Source organism: Vulpes lagopus, chromosome 4 (assembly GCF_018345385.1).
Source record: "Vulpes lagopus strain Blue_001 chromosome 4, ASM1834538v1, whole genome shotgun sequence".
Lineage (NCBI taxonomy): Eukaryota > Metazoa > Chordata > Mammalia > Carnivora > Canidae > Vulpes > Vulpes lagopus.
The window spans coordinates 67,947,528-67,973,504 of NC_054827.1; the positions used below are offsets into that span (position 1 = coordinate 67,947,528).

The 25,977-nt window shown below is 39.4% G+C and overlaps 1 protein-coding gene across 14 annotated transcripts in view; it reads right to left on the bottom strand.

Annotated features, from left to right (window-relative positions):
- Nucleotides 1–25,977, bottom strand: part of PAM (peptidylglycine alpha-amidating monooxygenase) — a 274,617-nt gene that overhangs the window by 12,817 nt on the left and 235,823 nt on the right. For all 14 annotated transcript variants that reach the window (XM_041752522.1, XM_041752527.1, XM_041752526.1 and 11 more), the window contains 6 exons: nucleotides 19,832–19,961; nucleotides 10,255–10,371; nucleotides 8,261–8,333; nucleotides 7,130–7,340; nucleotides 6,504–6,704; nucleotides 4,181–4,296 (listed from right to left, as the gene is read on the bottom strand). In XM_041752522.1, the coding sequence (XP_041608456.1) occupies nucleotides 4,181–4,296; nucleotides 6,504–6,704; nucleotides 7,130–7,340; nucleotides 8,261–8,333; nucleotides 10,255–10,371; nucleotides 19,832–19,961 (848 nt within the window). The remainder of the gene's footprint in view (nucleotides 1–4,180; nucleotides 4,297–6,503; nucleotides 6,705–7,129; nucleotides 7,341–8,260; nucleotides 8,334–10,254; nucleotides 10,372–19,831; nucleotides 19,962–25,977) is intronic.

Consider the following 25,977-nt stretch of genomic DNA (forward strand, 5'->3'; position numbering starts at 1 on the left):
CTGGCGTCACGTTTATCTACCTATGTATTTATGTTTTTGCCTTCATGTTTTTTTTTTCTTTTAATCACTATCACATTGCCCGTTTTAACCTATGTAAGCAAAAAAGACTAAGTATTACTTTTTGTTATTATTCCCATCAAGCTGTTACGTGTTTCCTGAAAAACTAATTATATATTTCTGATGAGAAGAGTCGGGGCATTCAGACTATTTCTGAAGGGCCCACAAGGAGATAGGCAGCCGTTGTGGGCGTTGGTGACTATGAGGCGCAGGGTCTGCAGCATTTTCAGTCAGCATAAGGAAACAAACTGTTAGCACCAAGTACTTCCTGGGCTTTCTCACCTATTTCAGATACGCAGTGTTTTGATGTCTTTCTTCATGACATATTTCCATTCCCAATCACCACCATCTCAGTCATGAGGACACAAGAGATAAGGGAGCACTTTCTGTGACTTTCTCAAGGTCACCACCAGACTAGTTCCTGCAAGAGCAGCCTTAAAATGTCATGCTGCTGCCATTTCTTGTCTGGCTACTGAAGCTTTCAAAGGTGCCACGTGTCCTCCAGTTGGCAGGACATGGATGATTTCTTTCACCTTTGAGGCTAGTAGCCCTGAGTATACAGTTCTCAAAAATATGACCAGTGCATATGAACAGGACCAGATCCCGACTCTGGTCTTGTCAGACCACATCTGCCCACTTCAGTTTGCTTGAGGACAGAGCGCACTAATGAGTCGGGACAGACCACACGCCGTTGGAGATAACTGCGCTACTTTGAAAATCATCAACAGTTTGTCACACTGAGAAGAAAAATGAGACAGCCATGCCAAGGAGGCTCATTCCTTTGTACTTTCAAATGAGCTGTGACAAATGTACATGCGAAGAACAGGAAGCCAGAAATCAAAATGTTGCCTCGTTGGAATCTCACAAGCCAGTCAATTCAATGTTCATCCTTATTTTGGGTTCAACCAATAGGTGGCAGCAGGCTTGCAAATTCTAGGCAGATCCTCCCCTGTACCAAAAACCCATTCTTAGGAACTGCTTTGTAAAACGGGTGGTTGTAAAGTGCTTCATATTTTCTGATAGGAAACATAGTACAATAGAGCAAAGGTAAGGGGCGGGGTAAGTGTGTGAACTACTCTTTGGCTAAGGATTTTCCTTTAAATGAATTGGAGTATGTGGTCAATTCAAGTCTACAGTCAATAAACCTCTGTCTGTGGTTCTCAAACTGATCCAGGGAGCCAAGGGTTCTGCTGGAAATATTCTGTGGCCGTTAGGGGGCTCCGAGGGAGGATAGTAGATAGGACTTAGAGACCTCTGTTCCTGCTGCAGTCGGAAGCATTCAACTGTAATCTTTCTAATGAACTTTTTTACTGCTTTGTGTCATTTGAAACAGAAAATCACATTGTAAGCTTTAGGATTAAGCTTGAGGATTTCAGAGTTGAATGGATTTAAAGATCTTCCATCCAAGCTTTGTAAACTCTTCTGGGGTTTCTTCTCTCTTCTCTTGAGGTACCCCTCCCTGACAAAGTAAAACTGACAAGAATGACGGCATCCCCCTTGGGGCATCTGGTGACCCAACCCATGGCAACCTGCTCTCAAAATCTTCTATTTTGTCTTAAAAATGCATAAGGGATTTGTGTTCTCTGTAGCGTAATTATGTTTGCTTTAACACCAAATAATGTTTAAATTTGACATGAAGTTTTAAAAACAGTTCTCTAAGAAGTTGTACCAAGTTATGCTGTGATTTATACCAACGTGCAACCTCAGGGGATTAAAAGGTTAGACACATTTTAGGGTCTAAAGACTTGTGTATAAAGTTGAGCTGTGCTACTTATTCTGTAGCTTTGGATACATTATTTTGCTTATGTGAAACTTTGACCTCAAATACTGTCAAATGTTGTAAATTTTAATCTCCACTGTTAAGGTTGGAGAAGCAACATAAATCTGGGCTCACTGTTGTTTTGTTTTTTTTTTTTTTCTTTTCTTTTTGGGATGGAGTGGCAGGGATCATTCCTTTCCAAACAAGCTGCCTTGCAAAAGTAAGAAGGCAAAAAAATGCCAGCCTGCAGGGTGTGCATGCAAGCAGATGTTAGGGACCATAGTCTTTCCTGTGATTATGGGGAGACGAAAGTGGGAGGTGACTATGAATCTTTTGCCCTCATACCTTTGTGATACCATTTGATAGAACCATCCTCCTTAGTGTCCTACTGTCTTAGCCTCCCTGCACAGACATAAAAAGGGAGCTCATACATTCAGGCATAAACTTTCCTAAAGAACATAATAGAAACGGGAGAACTGAAGTGCACACGGAAGTAAGTGGTGGGTGGGCAGGCACAAACAGAGGTGCAGACACAGCATGGAAAACTTGACTTTTGTTTTGAAGGAAGAATCTCTTCTTACGTAGGAGTCGATACACCATGCGATTTCCTTCACCCCAATTAAATCTCTGTGCTGAGAAGGTAACCAAACAGCTGTTCTGAGATTCACAAACGGATTTTAGCTCACTGAGTCAACACAGAACACATTTCTGCATTTTGGTGTAATATCAAGTCTTGTTTATTGAAAGGAAAAGCACATATCACCTTGGAGTTAGACTCCAAGTTTGCTGTACTGACTGACAAATTGTGACTTATTCATCGCTGAGTGTCTGCTGAGGGCTAGTGTTCAGGCACAATGCTTTCTGAGGTTTTCATTCATGGCTGTTCATATTTTTATGAGAATAAGGCTCATTTAGAATTTAGCTTCTCGTGTAGCACGTCGCTTTGGTTTCTAGATGCATATTTGAATGAAAAGTTAACGTCCTCGTTGACACAGTGTATCACATTAAGAGAAAAATCAAGGCAAACAGCATGCCAGGACAAAGCAAAGACCTTTATTAATAGGTATGAGGGAGTTAACTTAAAGGGGCACAACAATGAAGATCAGAGAATCAGTAAGGATCTGAAACACTACTGAAGTAAAATATATGTTCTCAATGTGATGAATTTCGTTCAGCAGGGCTACTATGATTAGATACTTGATTCCTCATTGCTTTTTCAGGTGATACAGTGTGAAAAAGTCCTATTTGTTGTGCATGAATAGAAACTCAAAAAAAAAAAGGAATTTTATTTTTGTATTGCAATCTTTGGTTCAGATTCAGTTGGGTTCAGTTCAGATCCTCTAACTTTTGCTGAAATTCCATTTGAGGGAGAGGCTGTGCAGGCTACGCCCTGACCTATTCACCGTCATATCCTTAGCGTCTATCTAGCATGGTGCCGGGCACAGAGTAGATACTTAAGAAATCTCTCTAGAATGAATTCTGACAAATCCCAGCCTAGCTGTCAGTATTCTAAAGACAGATGTCTCAAATTCTGAGGCATTTTAAAGATTTTTTTTTAATTTAGCAGATTTAGTATTTTAAAGAATATTGTAAGAGTCATGAATATGGAGATACAGTTTGTCCCAGGCTTCATTCTAGTTACATTTTGATTCAAATAAAGCCAATATATCTTTACATGTTTTGAAAAATAACTCTTATTTGCAGCATATTAGCAGGCTGAATTTTCTAAAATGATCTGCCACAAGCACATTCAGGCAGCGTATGCGAACGTTCTCATCACTCTGGCAATCATATTGCACAGAAAGTACACTGAAGAGACAGCGGGCAATGGGCACACCAAACTAGTCAGTGCTTTGTAAAAAGCACTATTAGAATAAGCACCAGTAATCCATTTACGAAGTCAAAACTAGCCTTTAGTCTCTGTCCTAAACCAACCCTTCAGGACTTGAATAAATTCCAGAAAGTGGTACTTTCAAGTCTTGTTGCTCAATGCAGTAACAAGCATACAAAAAGCAAACGGGATTTCTGTTGCATCCAAGAGAACTACAAAAGTACAATTTAACATATTGTGGTACTTTCTCTTCTTGGATGTTGGTATTCCAACTCCAGTGAATTTCGCAGTCTACTAAGAATCTTAGAAATGCAGACACTGTTACTTAGCATCTGAAGAAACTGGTCTAAGAACGGGCAAGGGTATTTATTCTACATGAAACATAGTTACAGGAAGCTCCTACCAACCTAGCTAAGAAAGTTACCACATTTCCTTACAGCTTTAAAAAGTTATCCAAGTATAAATCGAATGCCAAGATTCATATTTTAGTTTATTCCCATGACCACTGATATGTAGGCAATGTGTGTGAATACCTTGCGCACTGGCTTGAAGACATCTATGATTTCCCCACTGGAAAAGTTCATCACAAATCCCTGGACGGGTTCTTGGTCCCCAAAGTAAGGCTTCCCATTCACCGCGAAGAGCAAACCTGTGATGATACATCCAGTTAATCTTTCTATAAAATACGGAGAAGACTGGCCTTCAAATATATGCATGTATATTACACAATTAACTTCAGGTGGTTGGCCTAATCCTTACAATCAAAAACAAAAGTAAAAAATAAAACACTAAGCAAATCTATCTTGAGAAATAGGAAGGGGGCAAACAGGTTTGGTAAGGCACAAACCCCCTTATAATAAGAAAACCAGGAGCTGCAAGGCCTTTTCTACCTAAGAAGCCTGTAAAATCAGAAATGCGCAGGTAGGGATATCGATACAGATGATACAGATTTAGGAACAGATACAGATACAGAGACACATGGATATCACAGACACCCTAGTGAGTCAATCATTGTGGGACAGCAGATTGTTTAAAAAATAAGTGCTACGCTATCAACATGAGGAGAATCAGAGAAAAAATACACAAAGGCAGCAAGTGAAGTTACAGTAGAAACAGAATCATCTGATTTCAGATAACTGAAGTTTGAAACTGTGAGATGCATACTTCAGATATTCAAAGACCTATTTTTTCCTAATTAAAAAAAATCAGACCATTAATATTGATTCCGTGAATAGTTTTTGTAGCAAAATTATATTTCTTAATATAGTAGTGCTTATACAAAATAATATAAACTGTGATGTGTGGGGTTAAATAAACACTTCGGATGATTGAACATTATGTCTTAAAGACTTAAAACATAATAAAATAAACATCACACTGAACTGCCATCGAAGATCTTTTTATTTTTTTCTTCAGTATTTCAAGAAAAGGTTCTTTAGCATAACATACTAAGAAAAAAAAATCAGCATTGTCTGCATCAATTACTATTGTGCAAGATTGTAGACAGAAGCCCAATTGTGTAATACACTTTGTCTTTGCTTAGATTCTGTTTTTAACCAGATTTTCTCTCATCTTCTCTCTTAATGTTTTTCTCCTCATATTTATTTTTATTCACTTATGAACTTGACCACCCTCTTTATTAAATGAATGGTCTTGCCAAGCTTATTCTGTAAGTATGAAGTAAAAACCAACAAGAGAATTTCTTTCTCACTGACATTAATGAGAATCTTTCATTACTTTATAACCTATTCCTTGTGGAAGCCAAACTTGCTCTTATCTGGTCACCTGAGTCCTTTAAATTCCATTTCCTAAATATCCTGGGGGCTGCTTAGGAAGATAGCAGGCATATGCAACCTTAATAGTATGAGAAACGTAAATATAATAGTGATGACTACAGATAGCCTATGCTCTTTAATAGAGGTGCACATATATCTATGAAATATATTGTAAAAATTATATGTACATTTTAGAAATATATTTTCAGTTGTTCAAGTATTCGTGATTTATTTATTTATTTATTTTATTATTATTTTTTTTATTTATGATAGTCACAGAGAGAGAGAGAGAGGGGCAGAGACACAGGCGCAGGAAGAAGCAGGCTCCATGCATCGGGAGCCTGATGTGGGATTCGATCCCAGGTCTCCAGGATTGCGCCCTGGGCCAAAGGCAGGCACCAAACCGCTGCGCCACCCAGGGATCCCAGTATTCGTGATTTAAAGAAAACTCTTACACAAGTTATTTTGTAATATGAATCAACTGGAGTTTATATCATTTTTCTGATTTTCTTCAAGTCAAGAAAATCTATTTTGAAAAGGAGAAAAAAAAATTCGGGGTTTTATTGGTCATTCCTCTTGGCATTTAAATACAAGCCTCATTTACTTTCCATATTTACCTTAAAAAAAAAAAAAAAAGAAACTTGGCCACTGCTTTTGAAAAAAATGTGAAGCAGAAGGATTTTGAATGCTGATTTTTTTTCACAGATACACCATCTGTGGATGATGTGTGAAGACATAATATGAATCATTTAATAACTAGAGCAAATGATCATAATTAAGGAAAAGTGAAAATCAATGTTTGGGAACAATTCTTGAATTTATTACAAACAGTTAAGTTTGAGTTCTTTCCCATTCGCATTTAAAGAACGGGGTCTCATGAGTTGAAAATGATTTACAAGGCACTAACAGTTTTAAAATAATTAAGATCTGATATGCATCAGATAAGGTATCTGATAAGGCATCTTCAATCTCTTAGAAAAAAATTCATTAAATGAGCATATAGACACAAATAATAAGACAAATAATTTTTAGGGACAGAGTAGTGTAACATGGCAAAACACAAAAAATAAAGATGAAGTACCTGGTATATATGAAATCGCAAATACATTTCTTCCAAATGAGGCATGCTTAATCTCTCGCACAAATTCTTTGGTGTCAGTTTTAAAACACTGGATTCGACCATTTTCCCTGTCCGCTACGCATAATTGGCCCAGATGAGGCACAAGAGCCAAGCTGTGAGGAACACTGAACTGGCCTGGTTTAGGATTGCTTCTAGAAGACTCTACAGAACAAAGAAAAACCTCAGATATACAATTTGTAAAATCACCCAGTCTGACTTTAAGGTTTTCTAATTTTCTAAATTCACGGTAGTAAAACCTTGAAATGCCTGGAACCAGTGGGGGAAATAAGGTGAAGCAGTTTATAAGTTTATTCCATAGTATCTCTTACCCACAAACACATTATGGACTTTCTCCCTATTTGGACATTTTTGGGTTGAAGCATTCATTTTTCTTCTTGCAAGACTGTGTGTGGGTGTGGGTGTGTATAAGAAAATCGCCAACTGGATGTATACAGAGGCTCTGCTTTTCCCACTGCAGGGGACAGTAGTACAGTTATATCCTCAAAAATGTGAGGGGTGGCCATCCTTAGTTCTTAGTATAACTGGCGAAGAATAACAATCAGAGATCAAGAGTCTTATTGAGTTACCTTCTCCCCACTGTGTGATGAAGTTTCCAGTTGGTGAAAACTGCACAATCCGACTGTTGCAGTAACCGTCTGAGACATAGATGGTTCCAGTGTCTGGATCCACCGCCACATCAGTGGGTTGACAAAAGTGATTCTGGTCACTGCCTGGTTGCATGCTCCTTCCCAGGGTTAACAGTGGGCCCCCTTTACTGTTTGGATCCAGTTTGAACACCTTTTTTACAAGGAACAAAAATCTTAACCAATTTGCATGGTTATTACAGTTACACACTGACTGGCTAAGACTACTTTCACAGGCGAGTAGAGTGTAAGCTTTCAGAGGATTTATTTAGAAGAAGATACTTAGGAGAACTGGATGGGACTCGGAAAATCATCACTTGGTCTGGTTCCTTCATTCTTTAAGTGAGGCTCTTAGAGATGAAGTGATCTGCTCAAGGTCATCCAGGTAATTAATGGCGAATGGAACCAGCACTTGGAGGTCTCGCTCTACCCACCTCACACTTCCTTTTTGTCTCTCCTTGGCTAACAGTACAATGCTCTCCAGCTAATACAGGAGCAATTAATGTTTACTGAGATGATGTCTGAAGACCAGTGTAGTTACGCCCTTTCAGTTCCAGGGTTTTTCCCTAGTTTTCATACTCCTTTGCCACCTATTCATAAAATGGATATTAAAGCTCATCTTTTGAGAGGAAGACCTTCTGGCTATTCTGTGGTGGAAACACAACCTCCTTTAAAAAAACAAAAATGTGATGTTTTATATATAGACATGTATGTACCTGAAGATCTTGCCTGGATTTATAGGAGATTAAGGTGGTTTAGGGAAAAAAAAAACAACAACAACATCCAACACAAGGGATAAGACAGCACTAAGACCTGGGGACACAGAAAAGCAAAGAGAGGGAAGCCTCACATCTGGCCAGAAGCCTCCTGCCAGCCCCACACAGCAGGGTGACTTGATTCTTTACATATTAGCTTCTCCCAGCCCTGAGTTCTAAAAGAAACATTCAGATGTGGCAGTTCCTTTTCTCGTTATCCACTTACTGGGCGACAGAAAAAGGCCCAGACAGCTCCAGAGCGTTTCAAAAGCATAACTCCATTAACTTCTATTTGAATAACTGCCAAATGGAAGATTACCTGATGCAGAGCCACGTCTGTGACCCAATAGTTTCCATCTTTATCTACACTCAAGCCATGGGGCAAATAAAACCTGAAAAATAAAAACCATTGTCTTAATTATATAATTACTCCCAAAGTATACACGAGAGGAATTTTTTTGCTAATTAATCTATAAAGGTAACGTAAATTTATGAATTGATAAATGTGTACCCACCTTACTAAAGACCAATATAAAATAAATGAAAATACCTGTTATAATAGAAACAGCCCTTGACACATCTCAGGTGGTATTTATTTAATCTTTGAGAAATCTATAAATGAAGCCTACAATTACAAAGAGTCATTACAAAAAATGGTATATGTGTGTGTGTGTATTTTTAAAGATTTTATTTATTCATGAGAGAAATACACACAGAGAGGCAGTTTCACATAGGCAGAGGAATAGGACTCCCAGGACTCTGGGATCATGACCTGAGCCGAAGGCAGATGCTCAACCCCTGAGCCACCCAGGAGTCCCCAAGGTATGGTATATTAACAACACAAATAACATCAATTTCAAAATGAGTTCAAAAATCATATAAACATTTTTAGAAATGTGTATAAAGCAAATTGTCTAGAAAAATATAAATGGGTTTATATAGTTTGAATAGCTTCAACATACTTCAAGGTAATGTAATGCTGTATTAATATAAAATATTAAATTATTAATATTAAAGACTAAAACCCAAAGGAAACACCTTCCAGTAGACATGCTCATCTAAGCAGAGTGGCGTGTTGAATAATCATTAGAGAAGGTTAATCTATTTAACAAATCAATTGGGATGATCTGAGTACGAGAATTAACTGTAAACTCACAGGCTTAAGGAACTTAGAATTAACAAACACATGGGCAAGATCTTCATGTGGTTGTGATCAAGTGACATCTGACAATCCACAAGCTGTCTTCTAGCCTTAACCATGGCGTTGACACCACAGATTTTTTTCCGCATGAGCCAAGACTGGAACACACTGATCTCGACTAATTAACTGAACTAGATTCTGTGTGTTGGTGACTGGATGCGAGGGTTACAATTTGCTTTCAGCAGACACCCCACCACTGGGCAGGTTCATTTGGCAGCAGTTGCTCTCCCTTCCTCTGATTCCTTTCTGGAAAGAGAATGCTTCTGATTCATGGGTAAAGCCCCAAGACAGGCTCAGACACACTAAGTGGTAGAGCTGCTATTAGGATTTGGCCCCTGACTCGCCATCCTAGAATCCTATTAAAAAATCTAATTATTATCATCTTCATATGCAGCCATGCTCAGAGTGGATGACTCCCTGGCTTTTCCTCTGCCTAAGCAGATGGAGCAGGGGATAGTTCCTGAAGCTGCCAGGTTAAAATGGTTGAGGACACTCTGTAAGCAGGTGCCCCATTCAGTGACCATGAATATCAGCCAATATATATATATTTTTTTTGGTTGCCAAATGTCATCTAGGAATAAGACCAAATAGTAAGTCTTTCAAAGCCAAATTACCTACAAATGCTAAGGAAAGCTAGAAATAACATTTGTTTAGTTTTCACTTTGAGATCAGAAGAAAGAAGACTTTTTTCTTAATGTCGATTACTTGATGATTTTGGTTATGTGACTTTTATGCTGAAAAAAATTTTTGAATCTTCAGATCTTAGCTGACCAGCAACTCACTTCATTAGCTATATAGTATCTACGGTGCTATGAAGTTTGAGCACCTATTTGAATCACCTGGGGGAGGTTTAAAAGTACTAATTTGATGCCTGGGCCCCATCCCAGACCAAATCTCAATCTAGTTTTCTTTTTAGGCTTTCCAGGTGATTCTAATTTCAGTTGGGTTTAGAACCATCTATTTAGAAAATGAAAGATGGGAGGGCCCAATCAGTCTCCTGTTTTTCCACCAGCACTGTAGGATACACTCTTTCCAAAACCAGAACCAATGCTACATATTAACAAAATGCATGTAGCACAAGCCTTAATAACAACATAAGTAATTTCACTCACAGATTTTTTCCACTGGACTGGAGTACCGCAGCATTATTTGGATCTATGACAAGGATAGTGTCTTCTTCAATGGGCCCAAGTCCTCTTTGCTGGTAAACAAACATGCTATCAAAAGAGCTTAGAAAAGAAAAGAAAAGAAAAAGGCATTAGACTGGAAAATAAGTCAATGAGAAATGTCAATGACCTTGAGAAATGCAGACCATTCACTTGATTGGAAATACAGAATCAAGAGCTTAAACTTTGATTTCATGGTTTGTCCTTCACACTTCTGTTTGGTTACGCACACGTACAGCAATATATATGACAGTCTACACGTTATCACGTAAATACCATTAGCCTGTAGAGCTGTGCCACTCCGAGCGGTCAGTGGAGCGACAACACGCAAACTGCCTGGAGATGTAAGGTCTCACACCCACCGAATGTGAAATCCGTACTCTCAAAAGATCCCAATAAGATAATCTCAATAAGATAGGGGATTCTTATTCACATGAGAGTTTAAAAAATACTACCAAGAACTCTCAACTATTTTTTTTCAGAGCTCCGCAAAATATTTTAACTCAGTAGCTATTTTCTTCCAAACTACAAAAGAAAGCATAACTTAAACTTACACTGTAATAAGGAAAGTGTAAATGATGGTCTTGATCAAAAATATGTTTGCCATTTACAAAGTGCAAATACATATTATATAAAGATGTAGGATACAATGCTCAAAATATTTTAAAAATAAAAAACAACTGATTCTTGAAACAAATATGCTTAGAAACATAAAACTTCCATAAATCAGCTATTCTATAGGTACAAAATGGACTATATAATAAAAACTAAAACAAATATGATAATTTCTGCTTTTTAAATTCTATCTTCCAGGTTATAAAATACTATGAACATACATGCTTATATATTTTTTTAAATTTATATTTCTACATGAATTGCTAAGTAATATATGTCCTTAAATAGATAATGATGACAGATACTGTACTTATTTCCATTCCTGTTTGGGAGATTATTTGCGATAAGTGACAAAGATAAAAATCCTGTAATCTAAGCTTATGGAACAGTGAGGGAAATATACAAAACATCAAGAGACTATATTTCAAAAAACAAAGTTGAGTCACATGTATCTGTGCGTCTATAGAAGAATATACATAAAATATTTATATTTTGCAGATGATCAATGAATATTTCTGTAACAGAATTTCCTTTATAGAATGGGACAAAGCTGTGAAAAAAGCTATTACTATTTTGTAGCTCAATTGCATAAGCAAAAGAAGAATCTGAACAATATTAAATATTTATGGAGATACATTTGCAATTTGTAAAGGCAAAAAAGTGATCAAATCTGTCACATACCAATTGATTGGTGGGTTGTGATTTTTGTGGAACTTACACAGAGTCCCGGCGGAAGAATAAAAATTTCAAAATAACATTCTCTTGCCATTAAAAATACACATCACACAATTATTTGAACTTCTTGACTGTTACAGCCTTTTGGGAACATCTTTCATGAAAGATAACAATAAGTCCCTGAAGTAGTTCTTATTAATGATGCATTCAATTGAAAACAAAATATTGATTCAGCTTTGTCAACCTAAAACTTAAGTAATACTGTTTACATATGCTATTATGTGTAGTTAAAACCACACAGCAATCCCTAGGAAAAAAAAAAATACCAGAGTTTATGAAACAGAAGTAGTATCACTGACAAAGCAGATTTCATAGGCTATTCATGGGATCGTTTTTAAATTGAAATGTGAAATTTTATTAGACCCAGTGTAAGAATATACAAGGTCTTATTAAATCCTAGGAGACTGAGAAAGGACAAATATGACATAACTCTTTAAAACTATGAAAACAGTTTATTTTGTATCTGAAATTATTTTAAACACGAATTTCTGTACTTAAAAAACATAACTATTCTAGAAAACAATGGCACTGCATTCAACCATCAATGTTCTCTTTTTGCCAACTTGTCTGTGATATTGGATAACTTGAGTTCTACATATCTAAGACTCATAGTATGCTATAAGGTTCACATTGATGTGTCATAGTCTCCTCTTTCATTATGTTTTAAGGCTTATGCTATATTTCTCATTTTTCAAGAACATTTCAGTACTTTATAATAGCACAATGGCAATCTAAATAATGAGAGGTATGTTTTTAAGGAGTTAAAAATATTTCCTTTTTTTTTTTGAATTGAAATTTTGAGATAATTGTGTTTTCATAAAGAGTTCCAAGAAATAACACAGAGAAGTTTCCTCAAAGGTAGCATTTTGCACAACCACAGTACACCACCACAACCAGGATATTGATACGACTAAAAATCCACTGATCATATTTAGCTTTCTTTTTCCCTGTTGTAGTTCCTAAAATTTTCATTGATTCTTGCAGTTTATGTGCTTGGGCATGGAACATATTAGTATATTGTTTCTGTACTTCACCCCCACTTGGGAGTTAGTAATATGGACAGTTACCAAGTCCTCATAGTTCTTCCCAAGGGCTGTACACTTGATATACTGATAGTGTTCTGACCCACTACTGATAGCTAATAATAGTGGTGTTGTAGCGTGGCAATAGTACCTACTGTATAGCCTGATAAAACTGGAGCATACCATACTTCAGCATACCTGGCTCCCACATCAGGACACAGCCATTCAATTGACCGGCTGACCAGTCTTAATCTTTTCCTTTGGGATAGTTGGAGCTTCGTGCAACTCAAAGTAGTTTATAAAGTTCTATAATTCAAAGAAAGATACCCCTTGAACAGTTCATAAATGGATGTCAGATTACAGAGCTGGATATACCGTTGCTATGGTATGCTGTTTATTTCGTGTTCTAAAGCAGCTACCCCCACGTTACATGCTGCTGAGAGGTCTTTATTTCAACTACATTTAACTTTTTTACAGAATATAATAGTACCCTGCAAATTTCACACAGTGCCCGCAGCCCTGCTGATTTTTGTTTGCCTCTCTGAAAAAGCACTCAGCCTAAGAGTCTGAACTGCGGCCTATAGGCTGGAATTCATCGGTTCCTTATTTTAGCAGTTTGAATCCCCCGTTAATGATTTTGCACATTAGCAGCTAATCAAACAGTTTAGATAAGGCTGAGAAGAAATGCTTTGCTATATTCACACACAGAAAGAAATGAGAGTAAGGAGAAAATAAACTTTTGTGCCATCAATCAAAATTATGGGAATGCCAAATAAGTAACAGCAACCGAGGAGGGGAGTATAATACAATGTCGTAATTATATATATTGTATAAAAGAACCATAGGTTTTCTTTTGCTTTTTCTTTATTTTTTAATTTTAATTCCAGGGTAATTACCATGCAGTGCTATATTCATTGCAGGTGTACAATATAGTGATTCAACCCTTCTGTGCATTACTCAGTGCTCATCAGGTAAGTACACTTGTAAGCCCCTTCACCTATTTCACCCATTCCCCCACCACCCACCCTCTCTAATGGTTTGTTAGAATCATAAGTTTTCAAGTGAGGAAATAAGTGGAAAGGTTCCCTCAATGTTAGGAAAGCAAAGATATACTATATAAAGGCCAGAGACTTTAACTGCAATATACTTAAATACTATGTTAAGAACACTTAGTTCTGGAAATGCACACGTTGCAAAAAATCCCTGTGATGAGGAAAAGAGGTAGACAGCAAAGAAACCAGTATGACTTCAGCGCCCAATGGACCCAGCACTGGAGACAAAACAAATAGGGATGAAAAGAACACAGAACTAGGTATTATGGCACTGGGCTTTGCTGGGTCAGTAAAGCCACTGAGGACCGGCTGCTTGACAAAGTGCTTTTTGTTACTCAACAGAATGAGGCACTTATTAAAGCCCTCATTTTTTGGAGTAGGGAGCTGCTGGTAAGGGAGTGCAAACATCTTCATGCACGTCTCAGAACTAGGAGATGGTAACCAAGATTCAAGCCCAGGTCTCCTGTCTTTAAAAAAATGGTTTTCTCTTCCTAGGATCAATGTCACTAGAATGGGAAATCTCTCTGCCAGTTATCAAATTTAATGTGTGTATGCAGAAGAGATGAAAGAACAGTCACATAACGAAGAACTAGAGAAAGTGAAAAAAGCCTGGAAGAAAATAGCTTGAGTAATAAGAGGCAAATGGCAATGTGAGTGAGAAAGCTAGAATATGGAAACAGTCTTTCTATAGAAGTCCTGATAATTTTCTGTCAGGTATGAAGGTACCAAGGTACCGTTCAGTCACTTTGAGTTCTGTTTTCCAGGCTCACTCAATTCTTAAAGTATGAAAGAGTTTGCAGATGTAAAAGCAGAACCTCAAGCAGATAACTGAGATTCCAGAAAACTTTGGTTGCCTAAGTAGACCTGTTATACAATACAAAAAATTCCTGTGAATTGAGGTAAAAATATCAAAGTTAAGAAAAATACTTTATAATTGAGGCATTATTTTAAAGTGGGGCAAATCTTGAGCTGATTTTTCTGAAAGTTACGATGCAGACAGATCTCTGAGATAAGAGATCTCAGCAAAATCCCATAAACCACTGATGAAGGGATGTTTTGTAAGCTGTCTGGGGGGCAAGTGGGGACAGATTCCCAGAAGACCACACCTCCAAGAACAAAACTCGCTAAGTCAACCTTTCAACTACTCAAGTCTTATAAACAACATTTATGAAGAGCATGCTCCTCAAAGGCATGCTCCTCAAACGAGACCTGATACAAGGCTGAAGGGGACCGCTCATTCTCAGGGTAATTAAGAATAAAATAGTATCTGTAAACTGTTAAATCTAATGAGGTGAAATGTGACTGCAATAAAGTCTTAAATTCAATATTTAAAAACACTACGTGGGGATCCCTGGGTGGCGCAGCGGTTTAGTGCCTTCCTTTGGCCCAGGGCGCGATCCTGGAGACCCGGGATCGAATCCCACGTCGGGCTCCCGGTGCATGGAGCCTGCTTCTCCCTCTGCCTGTGTCTCTGCCTCTCTCTCTCTCTCTGTGACTATCATAAAAAAAAAAAAAAAAAAAAAAAAAAAAAAAAAAAAAAATTAAAAACACTACGTGAAAAAAAAATAAAAATAAATAAAAATAAAAATAAAAACACTACGTGAGTTTAAATTTCCAGCAAAAAAACTTGAGCACAATTTTATGCAATATATTGAAAGAATTTAGTGGATTCAACACATGGTAATGAGAGTTGAATAAAAGTGAATACAATCCTTTTACACTCATCGATATCTAAAATACACAGTAAGGACAGTAATTGCATCGTGGATCAGGTAATACATGACGTACTCTGGCTACTTCTCAACCAAACACTTCAAAGGATGAGCAATTAGAGAGCCTTCAGATGATGGTATCATGTCAGCACAAAGATTGGTTGAGGGCCTGAGGATACTTAGGCTGGAGAAGATAAGACGTCCTTCAGATATGTAAGTAACTGCCGCGGATAAATGGGAGTAAGTTCATCCTGCATTAGTGTCACGAAGGTGGAATTAGAAGACTCAGATTTGAGCCTAACATAGTGTAGAACTTTGTAACACCCAGGTGAGCCCCACAATCGGAAAGTATGTGTTGTAATACGTGGATTTTCCCAGCACTGAGAGCTCAAGCACTGGATGGCTGTGCGGGAAATGGGAGAGGAGCTCTCTGGTACACAGATGCTTTCTGGGTGCCCGGTGGCTACTCCCTCACGTGGTGCTAATGAAACCTCAATGTTTGCGTGGTCGACCCAACATTCTGAGCCTCACTCTCAGCCCATTTGCTTCCAATGATGTCAACCCTATGCTCACATTCCAGGCACAGAATAAAAAACTTTAGGCTAAACCCAAAGAGTGGATATCATTCTTATGCCACAATGACCCATTTGGAGATGGAGGATGTGTTGACCTAAGGCAGACCAAAAAATATGCTAGAAGATTCAATGGAAGGATTTTCTGTTGACCTGTCAGGGACACAAGTCTCCTCTTCCGTGAGACTAGTCTGATAATGTGATTCTGAAGCTGAAAGCAGAGAGAGGGATCAAATCAGGGCCCAGGAAGGAAGCCAAACAGGAGAAAAATGTGTGAAAAAATGGATCTTGGTGATGTCCTTTGGACTACCACACCCTTGAAGTTTTCACTTATACAAATTACAATTACAATAATAAGTACAATTACCTATACAAAATACATTTCCATTTTTCCTAAGCTAGTTTGTGTTGGGGAGTTCCAAGTGGTACAACTTCCAATATCTTTGGGACCCTTTTGGATGGGTCCAACTCCACGAGAAAGAAAATGATATAAAGGAAACAACTCTTAACACCTAAAAATTAAGAGTAAAACCCATGGTTTACTTAAGTGGGTTTGCGACATGAGTCCTGCATAGTGGAACCACAACCATAGCTGAGAGAAATAAAAGAAAGGCCAAAAAGCAAGACTTGACAGTAGTCATGATTTTAAGACAGAGACCCAGGAACAGCTGGTACTGAGGCAGGAGCTACCCCACTCCTGCTGGGAGGCATTTAAAATTGAAAGTGCTCTAGCTGTGATGCTGCCCTAACACCAGGACAGACCAGAGGCTCTTAAAAGTTTCATTACGCCCTGCTGCTAATAGGCATTTCTTATTTCAGGGAGAAGCAGCTTCTTACAGAAGCCACATTAAAGCAAGGGACAGACCGGAAAGAGAATGGAAATCAAATAAAGAAAGGGAATGACAATCACCTTTCAGGAGGTTAAATTATTTTTATTATTATTGTTTCAGTTTGGTTGCCATGCTTAATTAGCGTGGTCAAACAGAAGAGTAAGGGGGTGATCACGGAAAACAGGCAGCAATAGGGAAAGACAGTACTTAAAAATACAGTTGCTACGATGATAGCAAAGAGCGCAGGATACTAAGTATTAATTAGGGATTATTAATGCCAAGCGCTACGTGATAGTTAAAGAATGATCTCATACTAAAAACCAGGGGATACAGAGTGCTTAGATTTGATTTAGAGCAAGCTCTGGCCTTCTAGAATTTTGTGAATATGAGATGCATCAGGATGGGAAAAGTTCCAAGGAAGATTAATACAGGATTTCTCACTACTCTCTTCAAACAGTGGTAGCAACAAGAACGCAATTTCCACCCAATTGTTAATGTCCATTGTCTCTTACCAGCACATCGTAAATTCTTCAGGCAGGCACTTTTTCTTTTTTACAATCCTTGGATATTTAATGAGGGAGAACAAAAACTATGTATTTTGTCTGTTTTATATAATGGGCCTTATGTACGCAGGACAGCCACGCGTGTCAGTTCAAAGAGCAGAACCCACAAATCCAAATCTATTTTTCTAAAATGTAACAGAGTCATCCACTTCTAATTCTCCTCATAGAATAATAAAGCAGACAGTGGTTAAAAAGCAGAGAAGTGAGTTCTGGAAGAGGAATTTCCCGGCAACCATGGCTTAAAAAGGCTGCTGGAGGCCAATGGGCAATATAAGAGATGCGAGGAAAGAGAGGTAACAAAATTCATACATGTGAAAGATGAAGACGAACTGAGAAAGAAGAAACAGAGATGTTAATGAGTTAAATCAGTGCATCTGCTCTGAAGAAGTCTTGCATTTTTAACAAACACCTTTTTGTTGGTGCCATTTATTGGGATAAACACACCAGGGCTTTGGCAAATGAAACCGTAATCAATTTGCCCATGATATTGGTTCTCTAGATGACAGCCAGATGCCAGGAAAAAGCAGCTCTTTGGCGAGGACTAACATGGAAGTCACAGAAAATGGTCTATCTGTGGCTCTTACTTCCTACCCCAAGGTCATCATCGTCCACCCCGAGCTGGCCTGTCCGGATCTTTTCTCCTATTAGACTGTTCCAGCCTCTGCTGTTGGCTTGGAGGGAGTATCACGTGAAAATGGAGAATTGGACTTTATCCAATTCAGCTTTAGCCAGCTGAAACAGTATCAATGGGAGAAAATGAGGCTGTAATTTTCTCCTCTGGTAAAATGTGGCTAGAAACCCATGCAGAAAATGTAGCAATATTCATTAAAACGAAGAATATGCTACAATGAATAGAAACAGTTTGCTTTTAAAAAGCACTTGTTAAAATACCATTAGATGTTCAATAATGACTAAGAAGATGTAACAAAGATGTATGAATAGGAATATTGAGTTCGATTGCTTTGAACCCTGAAGTGATTTCTTTCTCAGATTCCATTTTCCAGTGTGACAACGGGAAAGGACAATTAAACAATACCAAAGCTAGCAATCTGTTGTGAGATGCTGACTGCATTCCATCTCCACCTGCACAAAGAAAGCTCCATCCGTGTACAGTGGCAGAGCAGGTTTAGCATTAGCAGAAGTTTAATCAGTATCTCTGAAAATGGAAAGAAAAAAAAAAACTGAACTCTCTGGAGGTCCTCCGTTTTATGAGTGAGACCCTACAAGCCATACGCTTGAAAGGAGAAGATTCGTTACAATTAATTGGTATTTTGAGATTTACCTTCATATGTAAATTTGTGATACAAACAAATGAATAAATGGATATTCACTATTCGGGAGACTTAACACAACCTGCTAAATTGGGGAGCAAGCTTTTAACAAAATAATCATGTGAATACTCAGAATCCCATAAAAGGCAGTATCACACAGTGGGTACCGGGGCCCACCCTGGAGTCAGACAGGAAGGGGCCGAAGCGTGGCCTTGCCACTGGCCAACTCTGAGATGTGGGGCAAGAAACACTTCCCTTCTCTTGATCTCTTCATCTGGATAATGTGCATGAAGGGGACAGCAACAGTGCCGGGCTGCGGGAGGTGGTTTACGTAAACATTTAGAAGAGTGGCAGGCCCACAGAAGACAATAAAGGCTAGATGGACATTTTTCCCAAAAATCCTTCCAAGGAGATAGCGGAAGGCAAAATAAAAGCTCGGAAAGAGACACCCAGAAGGAAAAGCAGAGAAATTAGTCCTTCAGTCTTGGGTGCTCTTAAAAAGAGAAAATTTGAGTAATAAAACGAATCTCTGTGAAAATGTGAAGGCCAAGCTACTCTCCCTCTACACATGTGATGGCCAAACTGGTTCAAGCATCATCTTCAGAGGGCCAAGTGTCACCACTGCCATGGAGCGGGGTCTGATGGAGAAGGAGCGTCCAATCGTCCTAGAATGCTTCTTGACGTCGCACATACCCAGAAATAACACAGTGCTGTATTGCAGTCAACTGACAACTTTTCTTGGCGGATCGTTTCTCATGATGCATTTTCTCTGACGTCTTGAAATGCCTCAGCAGTGTACTGACTTACCTTCCCTTCTCCCTAGGAATAGTATTCTCCCTAGGAATCTGAAGGTGGCTCCAAGGAGGAGGGAGTAAAATAAGCAGCAGGCAGGATCACAGACGGTTTGTCATTGCCTTCTTTCCACAAACTAGTTGGCGAAACTATTTTCATTTGTTTTTAAATGCACAGGACCTCCTTTCTCTACTTAGCACAGTCAGGCACTCAAAGAGTCAATGTGGTCTGCTCACAAAAACGAAGCTCAAAAAGAACCTGGGTTAGCTCCCTTAGGATAATGCCTAGCTCCACAAAGAGTGATGCATGCTGTATTTATTGTCAGGTCCCACTCCTTGAAGGAAAAAAATATTACTTACTTTCCATCCCAGACATGATCGCCTCTGTGGAAGATCACCAGGTTGTTCTTAGCGTCCAGAGCCACCCCAGAAACCTGGCCTGGCAGCAGGTATACTCCAGGCCAATCCAGTGCTTCTTCGACATGGAAATCTAAAAGAAAAACCAACACATTTGGTGTAAAAAGGAAAGCTAGTATAATAAGCTCATGAAGATTCACCGGGGGTTGGAAGAAACTCATGCAGTTACGTCACTAGATGCGAGGAAAACAAAAACCAAGCCGTGCTCTGCATAGATACACCACATGCACATGCTGGGCAGCTTCCCGAACCAGGAGCCAAAGTTAGTGCCTGCGAACCCGCGTGGGGACTGCATGTCCGCTGGTCCTGTGGATCAAACATGCCTGCACACACAGCTTCCCCTCAGTTGGTTTCTTGTTAACAGACCAACCTGAGACTCCTTTCTTCTCGACAAGAATCTTCTGTGAAATCCCTATTTTGGGGAAATACGGGAGCATGGACGGCCTCCTTTGAATACAAAGCCTTTACAGTAGGTGAATAAAGAGCAACACGGGCAGGACCCTGTGTGCGTGTCTAACGTACGCCAGGCCCTACAATACGCCACTGCAGATCATCTCCTGCCCCAGGAACCTGTAAAGGAGACCCACCGCGTTTCTCCGAACAGGAGTGGAATGGGAAGACACTCTTTCCTCGCTTGTACTTCACCGTCGCCTAGCAGAAGGCCAGGGGAACACAAAGTCGGTGGCTGGATGATTTGCAAGCTCCTCTCATTTCTGGCCAGGAGACACCCAGGCTTAGAGACCATCTGGGTGCAGGTGTGCGATCTCCCTCTATAAACGTGCTGGTGAATAAAGAGGTGCGCTCTGCGGGCTAGCTGTACTAATGCAGGATGCAAAGTTTTGAAGATACTGTGAGATCTACTGTAGCAGAGTCGAAAGCTTCAGCAGGGACCCCGAGAGGTAGAAAGGAAGCTCCTGGAGCCCTGTTCCTCCTTCCCATCTTCCGGAGGACGTGGCAACAGGCTGTGGCATCCCCAGAGGCAGGCACTGCAGACGGCAGGGCCTGTGTTGTCAGCTTCTGAAAGCCAGAGAGGATGCTGCTGCGAGAATAAACACTTAGAAGCAATTTCCTCAACTGTACTTAGAGAAATAGTACCGCTTCCCTCGAAGTCTCTTTACCTTTGCACATGTAATTTTTTTTTCTTCAATAAAAATTAATGAGACAGCACACCCGAATGCCTGGATTAGTTCTGGCTAGAACTGATCCACTTTTGCTAGAAGCATCCTCAACAAGCATTCCCTAAGTGTACGGTCTACGTTAAGGCATTATGCTCGACTTTGGGAACTCAAGGAAATAAAATGATGGTTTTTGACCTTGGAGGACATGTAGAATAAAATGAGAAAAAAACAAACAAAACAAAACAAAACAGAAGCCAAGTACTTAGGACACAGTGTCGTGCTGGAAGACAGGAAAGGGTCTGTAACCCTAGCAGGGCTTGGGTGGGAGAGGGTAGGGTCAAAGCCAGACCTGGGAGGTCCCCTGTTTGCACTCACAGGGGAGTCGGGGCTCACCGGGTACAGAAGCGGGTAGAGAATATTTTGGTCAGAAAGGTCCAAAGTGGGGACATTTATGACTGCAGGAAAAGTTTCAAGACCTTTAGGAAATCTGCAGAGTCACCCGTGTATGGCCAGGTGGGGCTCGGGGGGCAGCAGGCAGGAGATCTAGCTTAGACTGGAAAATGTACCTTATACCACGGAAGGAGTATGGCTCTAACAACGAATGACTGTGAGTCTGAGCTGTGGGGTCTTGATCTCTACGAGGATTCATCGTGAGGCCCGCTGCAAGTACATTATTAGTAGCAGGAGAGCACAGAGTTTGAGAATAATTTACGTTTGAAATACATGAGAGCCCACGAGAATGTCATTCTCACTCACGTGTTTTGAGACGCCTTCTTGAGTGGACGAGAAGGGCGACAGGGTTACAGTGGGCACGCTTACACTTGCAAGCAGTTCTGGGCACAAGCAGTGGACGTGAATGGGGCTGCCCAGATGAATAGCACTCATCATCTATCACGCTTGTCATAAAGGGAAAAAAAAAGGATGCAAACTGCTGCTACCGGCGGCCAGGAGCCGCAGAAGGTTCTCAAGCACGGGCGACAAGGATTAAAACTGCGTTTTCGAAAGAACTCTGGAAATCATGGTACGAGCATGCCAACCAGAGAAGTCTAGAGAGGTCAACCAGTAGCTAAGTCACTGTCCAAAGAAAAGGTCTGAAATTATTTTAAAGTTGCTTGAATCTCAGGTGAGAGGTTGCTCATTCACGCCTGTTACAGCTCGCCCACCTGGTGGTCAGGTTCCTGGCAGCAGTCATCAGCTCCTGAAGAGTCTGGATGGGCTTCAAGGGAACCTCGAACCTCATGACAACAGAGACACTTAATGGCTTTCATCTGATTCTCAGAGCCCAGCACCACTGCCACCAGACGGAATTTCTTAAGGGCCAGGATCGTGTCGTATTTACTATTTTCACCAAGTGTTGCACAGGGCCTGGGGCCCCTGTAGTGGCCTAATCCATGCACTAACCGGTCTCTAGTTAGGTTGTCAACTAGCACTCAAACACCCTTATGATCTTGTCATTCACTCGCACTACCTCTTTTTACCCTCACCACTGTGCTGAAGACACTGATAAGAGGCTCAATAAAAATGGTAATTGGTTAATTATTTTCATTAAAGAAAATAAACAGGGGGGCCTGGTGGCTTAGTCACTTAGGCTGTGGCTCAGGTCATGATCCCAGTGTCCTGGGGTTGAGCCCTGCATCGGGCTCCCTGCTCAGCAAGAAGCCTGCTTCTCCTTCTCCCTACTCGTGCTCTCTCATACTCTCTCTCAAATAAATAAATAAAATCCTTAAAATAAAAAAAAAAATAAAAAAGAAAAGAAACAAATATCATGTTTCTTAGAACATTTCTATTCAGTGGTTGACCAGCAGGCACTGGATGCTAGGGGCTGATGACAGTTCAGAGATACTAATTCTGATTTTAAAAAAATATATGCAGTGTCCAAAATAACTACACTGGGGACAAATGTGAGTTTCATAAAATATTGGAAATACTGTGTAAGAAACTTTAATCTGGCTAGGAATGATCCCAATTATCACTGACCTTAGACTGGGAAGCACTCAGAAGTCTGCAAAAAGCCCTGAGTGGATGCATTGGGAACAGTCTATCTTATTACATATGAGAATCCTTTTAGGCTGGAACTTTTCAAGAAGGAAAAAGCAGTGTAAATATCTGGAACATACTTATTAAAACGTATACTTTTGGTGAATTTTCAAAACAGTAAAGGTAATAGGTAAGGAAATATATAAAAAGGCTAATGCTGCGAGCAACCTGGTTCTTATAGGACTGAGTCGATGCAAAAGAGAACTACTCTGTGCATGGCAAAATTTTTGGAGAGACTCTATTTATATGTTATTTAGATAATACATATTATTTTAAGTGTGATTTTTAAAATACTGCTGCACAATTATGAAGATTACCTGCCCAAGACCTCAAACTCCTCAGGGTCTAGGTCTCTGTGCTAACTAGAGATTCTATAAGAGTTAAAGGAAAACTGAGTTCATGTTCTCTTCTGGGAACATTAGCTTGGTTAATTGGTGTTTTTGCTTCCAGCGTCACCATCTTTTTCGTCATTAGGGTTTTAAAGGTTGTGCCTGTTAAGACTGAGTGATTGAGAATCAGGGCAGTCACTTAGGGCCGGTGGTACGTGTATATGGAATTAATACCAAGGTACTTCCATGCCCGGCCTGTCGTTACAGGAGAATCCCAGAGTGCCAGTGACGTGCTGGCTCATCCTGGCTCATTTCACAGGAAAGGAACTGGAGGCTTGGGCCAGACTTCAACCATCAATATCGAGGATGACTATTTTCCAATCCCCAATTAAGAAATATTTCAAATCCTTATTAGGGAAATTACACGATAAACCGTATTTGGGTTCTCACTTAAACTTAACATTTTCAATCATGGCAGAGTTAAAAATTAGAGTTCAGACCTCTCTTAGCCTTCTTCATTTATGAAGTGATTCAGGATATGACTAATGTTGTAGAGCCTTACGGTTTTAATTTGAAAATTAATACAAATTTCTGAGACCTGACCTTGGGCGAATCATTCCCACATCTAAGTGTCAATTGCTCTAAATTCAGATGTCAAATAACTGGATTATTTCAGAATAATTCTTACATGCATTATATAAAGGTAAATGTGCAGTCATATTCTGCTGTATATTTAGGGAAAAAGTTACTACTTTCAGAAAAAAATTCAACATTACTATTAAAATGGTATCAATAAATCACTAAGAATTAATGAATTACACCTCTCTATGAGGGAGATTAATGTTAGTGATCAATGCTGCTTTCATATGAAATTATTAAAAGGCATTTAAAAGGGCATTCATTCATCTGTGTTACAGAAGAACTAACAGAATTAAATAAAGCTGAGAAAAAAAAATGTAATTTCCGACCCAGAGCTGTGACTTCACTTCAGTGGAACGGGGGGGCTCTTCACACTTAATCTTAAGTAAAAGACCCTTGATGAAATCACTAGACAGCTTCAACAGAAACAGGGAAATTCTCTTCTAGTGAGAAAAGACGCCTTATTTTGGTCAGGGATTGCTATTCACCAGAAGTGCCAGCAGTAACTATAATTAACTGAAACTACAGGAGAAATATTTATACTCAAGTCAGAAAGAAAACAAGAATTAAATTATAATGTTTCATTGAATGGAGATGAAGTGAGGGAGAGAAGTGAGACGTCACGAGGGCTCAACAGCACTAGCAAGAATTTCTTTTTAAGATTTAACTGCAAACGAGATCGTCCACTTGATCAAAATGTTTGGATGTTGACTGAGAAAGTACGATCAAAAGTAATCTACACCTGGAGGTACTACAATGAGATGAGACATGATGATGGGACAATTGGACCAAAACCAATCATCAGGCTTCCCTCTGGCCTGCCTGCCTTCTTTCCTCCCTTCCTCCCTCCCTCCCTTCCTATCTACTTATTTATCGACTATTTTATGTCATGGTGAGAGGCAAAATAACGAAGTGATTAAAAACCCAGATTTGGAGCAAGTCTGACTGGCTTTGAATCCTGGTTCCTTGAGCTATGGCACTTGAGGCATGTGACTTAACCTTTCTACGCTTCAGTGTCTTCCCCGATAAATGGGTTTATAAATAGGGTTGTTACGGGAATTAAATAAGTTAATGCACCTCAAACACCTAGCCTGGCTCACAGTGAGGGCTATGTCTCTGTTTTTATGATTCTCCTTCCCTCCAGAGAGAAAATCCAGCCAACTGAATGCTTTATTTTACCCGGGAAATCCTACAAGATGTGAACCTAGAGGTAAGCACATGACTGAAATACGTTAGAAGTGTGGACTCTGTGTGACTTGTCCATAAAATTTAAGTAAAATCCAAATATTTGTAAGAATATTGAGAGAGCCTATGAGTTCTTTTAACTGATAAAGAAGTGTCACACAAATGTAGATATTATTTTTGGATGCCGAGAGGTATGCAATTGCATCCTGAATCAGGCTTCCTGATAGCAAACAGTAGTCCAATCATATCTGCCACTGAGAATAGCAATCCATAGTTTAATTTTTTTATTTTTTATTTTTTTCAATCTGTAGTTTTAAATTGATTTCTCAATGAGTCTGGTTTCCAGAAGAATAGAGACTAAGATTTTATACCTATCCCACGAATATTGTTTCACGCAGATACCAAACTAATGGTAGAACCCAAATGACGTTAAGTGTAAAAAGGAGTGTATCTGCTTCTCAGTCTACCTGGCTGAAGATTTTCACACGGCCCATCATACATCACAGGCAAACATCAAGGCAGATGGATGTAAGTGATCAGGAGATTTGAAGAGCCACAAACTCCCACTGTGATGGAACACCGCGCCAAGTCATTTTCTGATTTTATCAAATTGGGAGCGCCAAATTTTACAGCTTTCCTACACATTCCAAGAAAATTCTCTCATGGATGCTGCTTAAGTTAATTAATATTTAGTTCTATTACTTCGGTGTTTAAAATTTTGAAATCTTAATACAGCATGACATTAATGGTGGCAATTAGAATCATAATTATTGTTAATGTA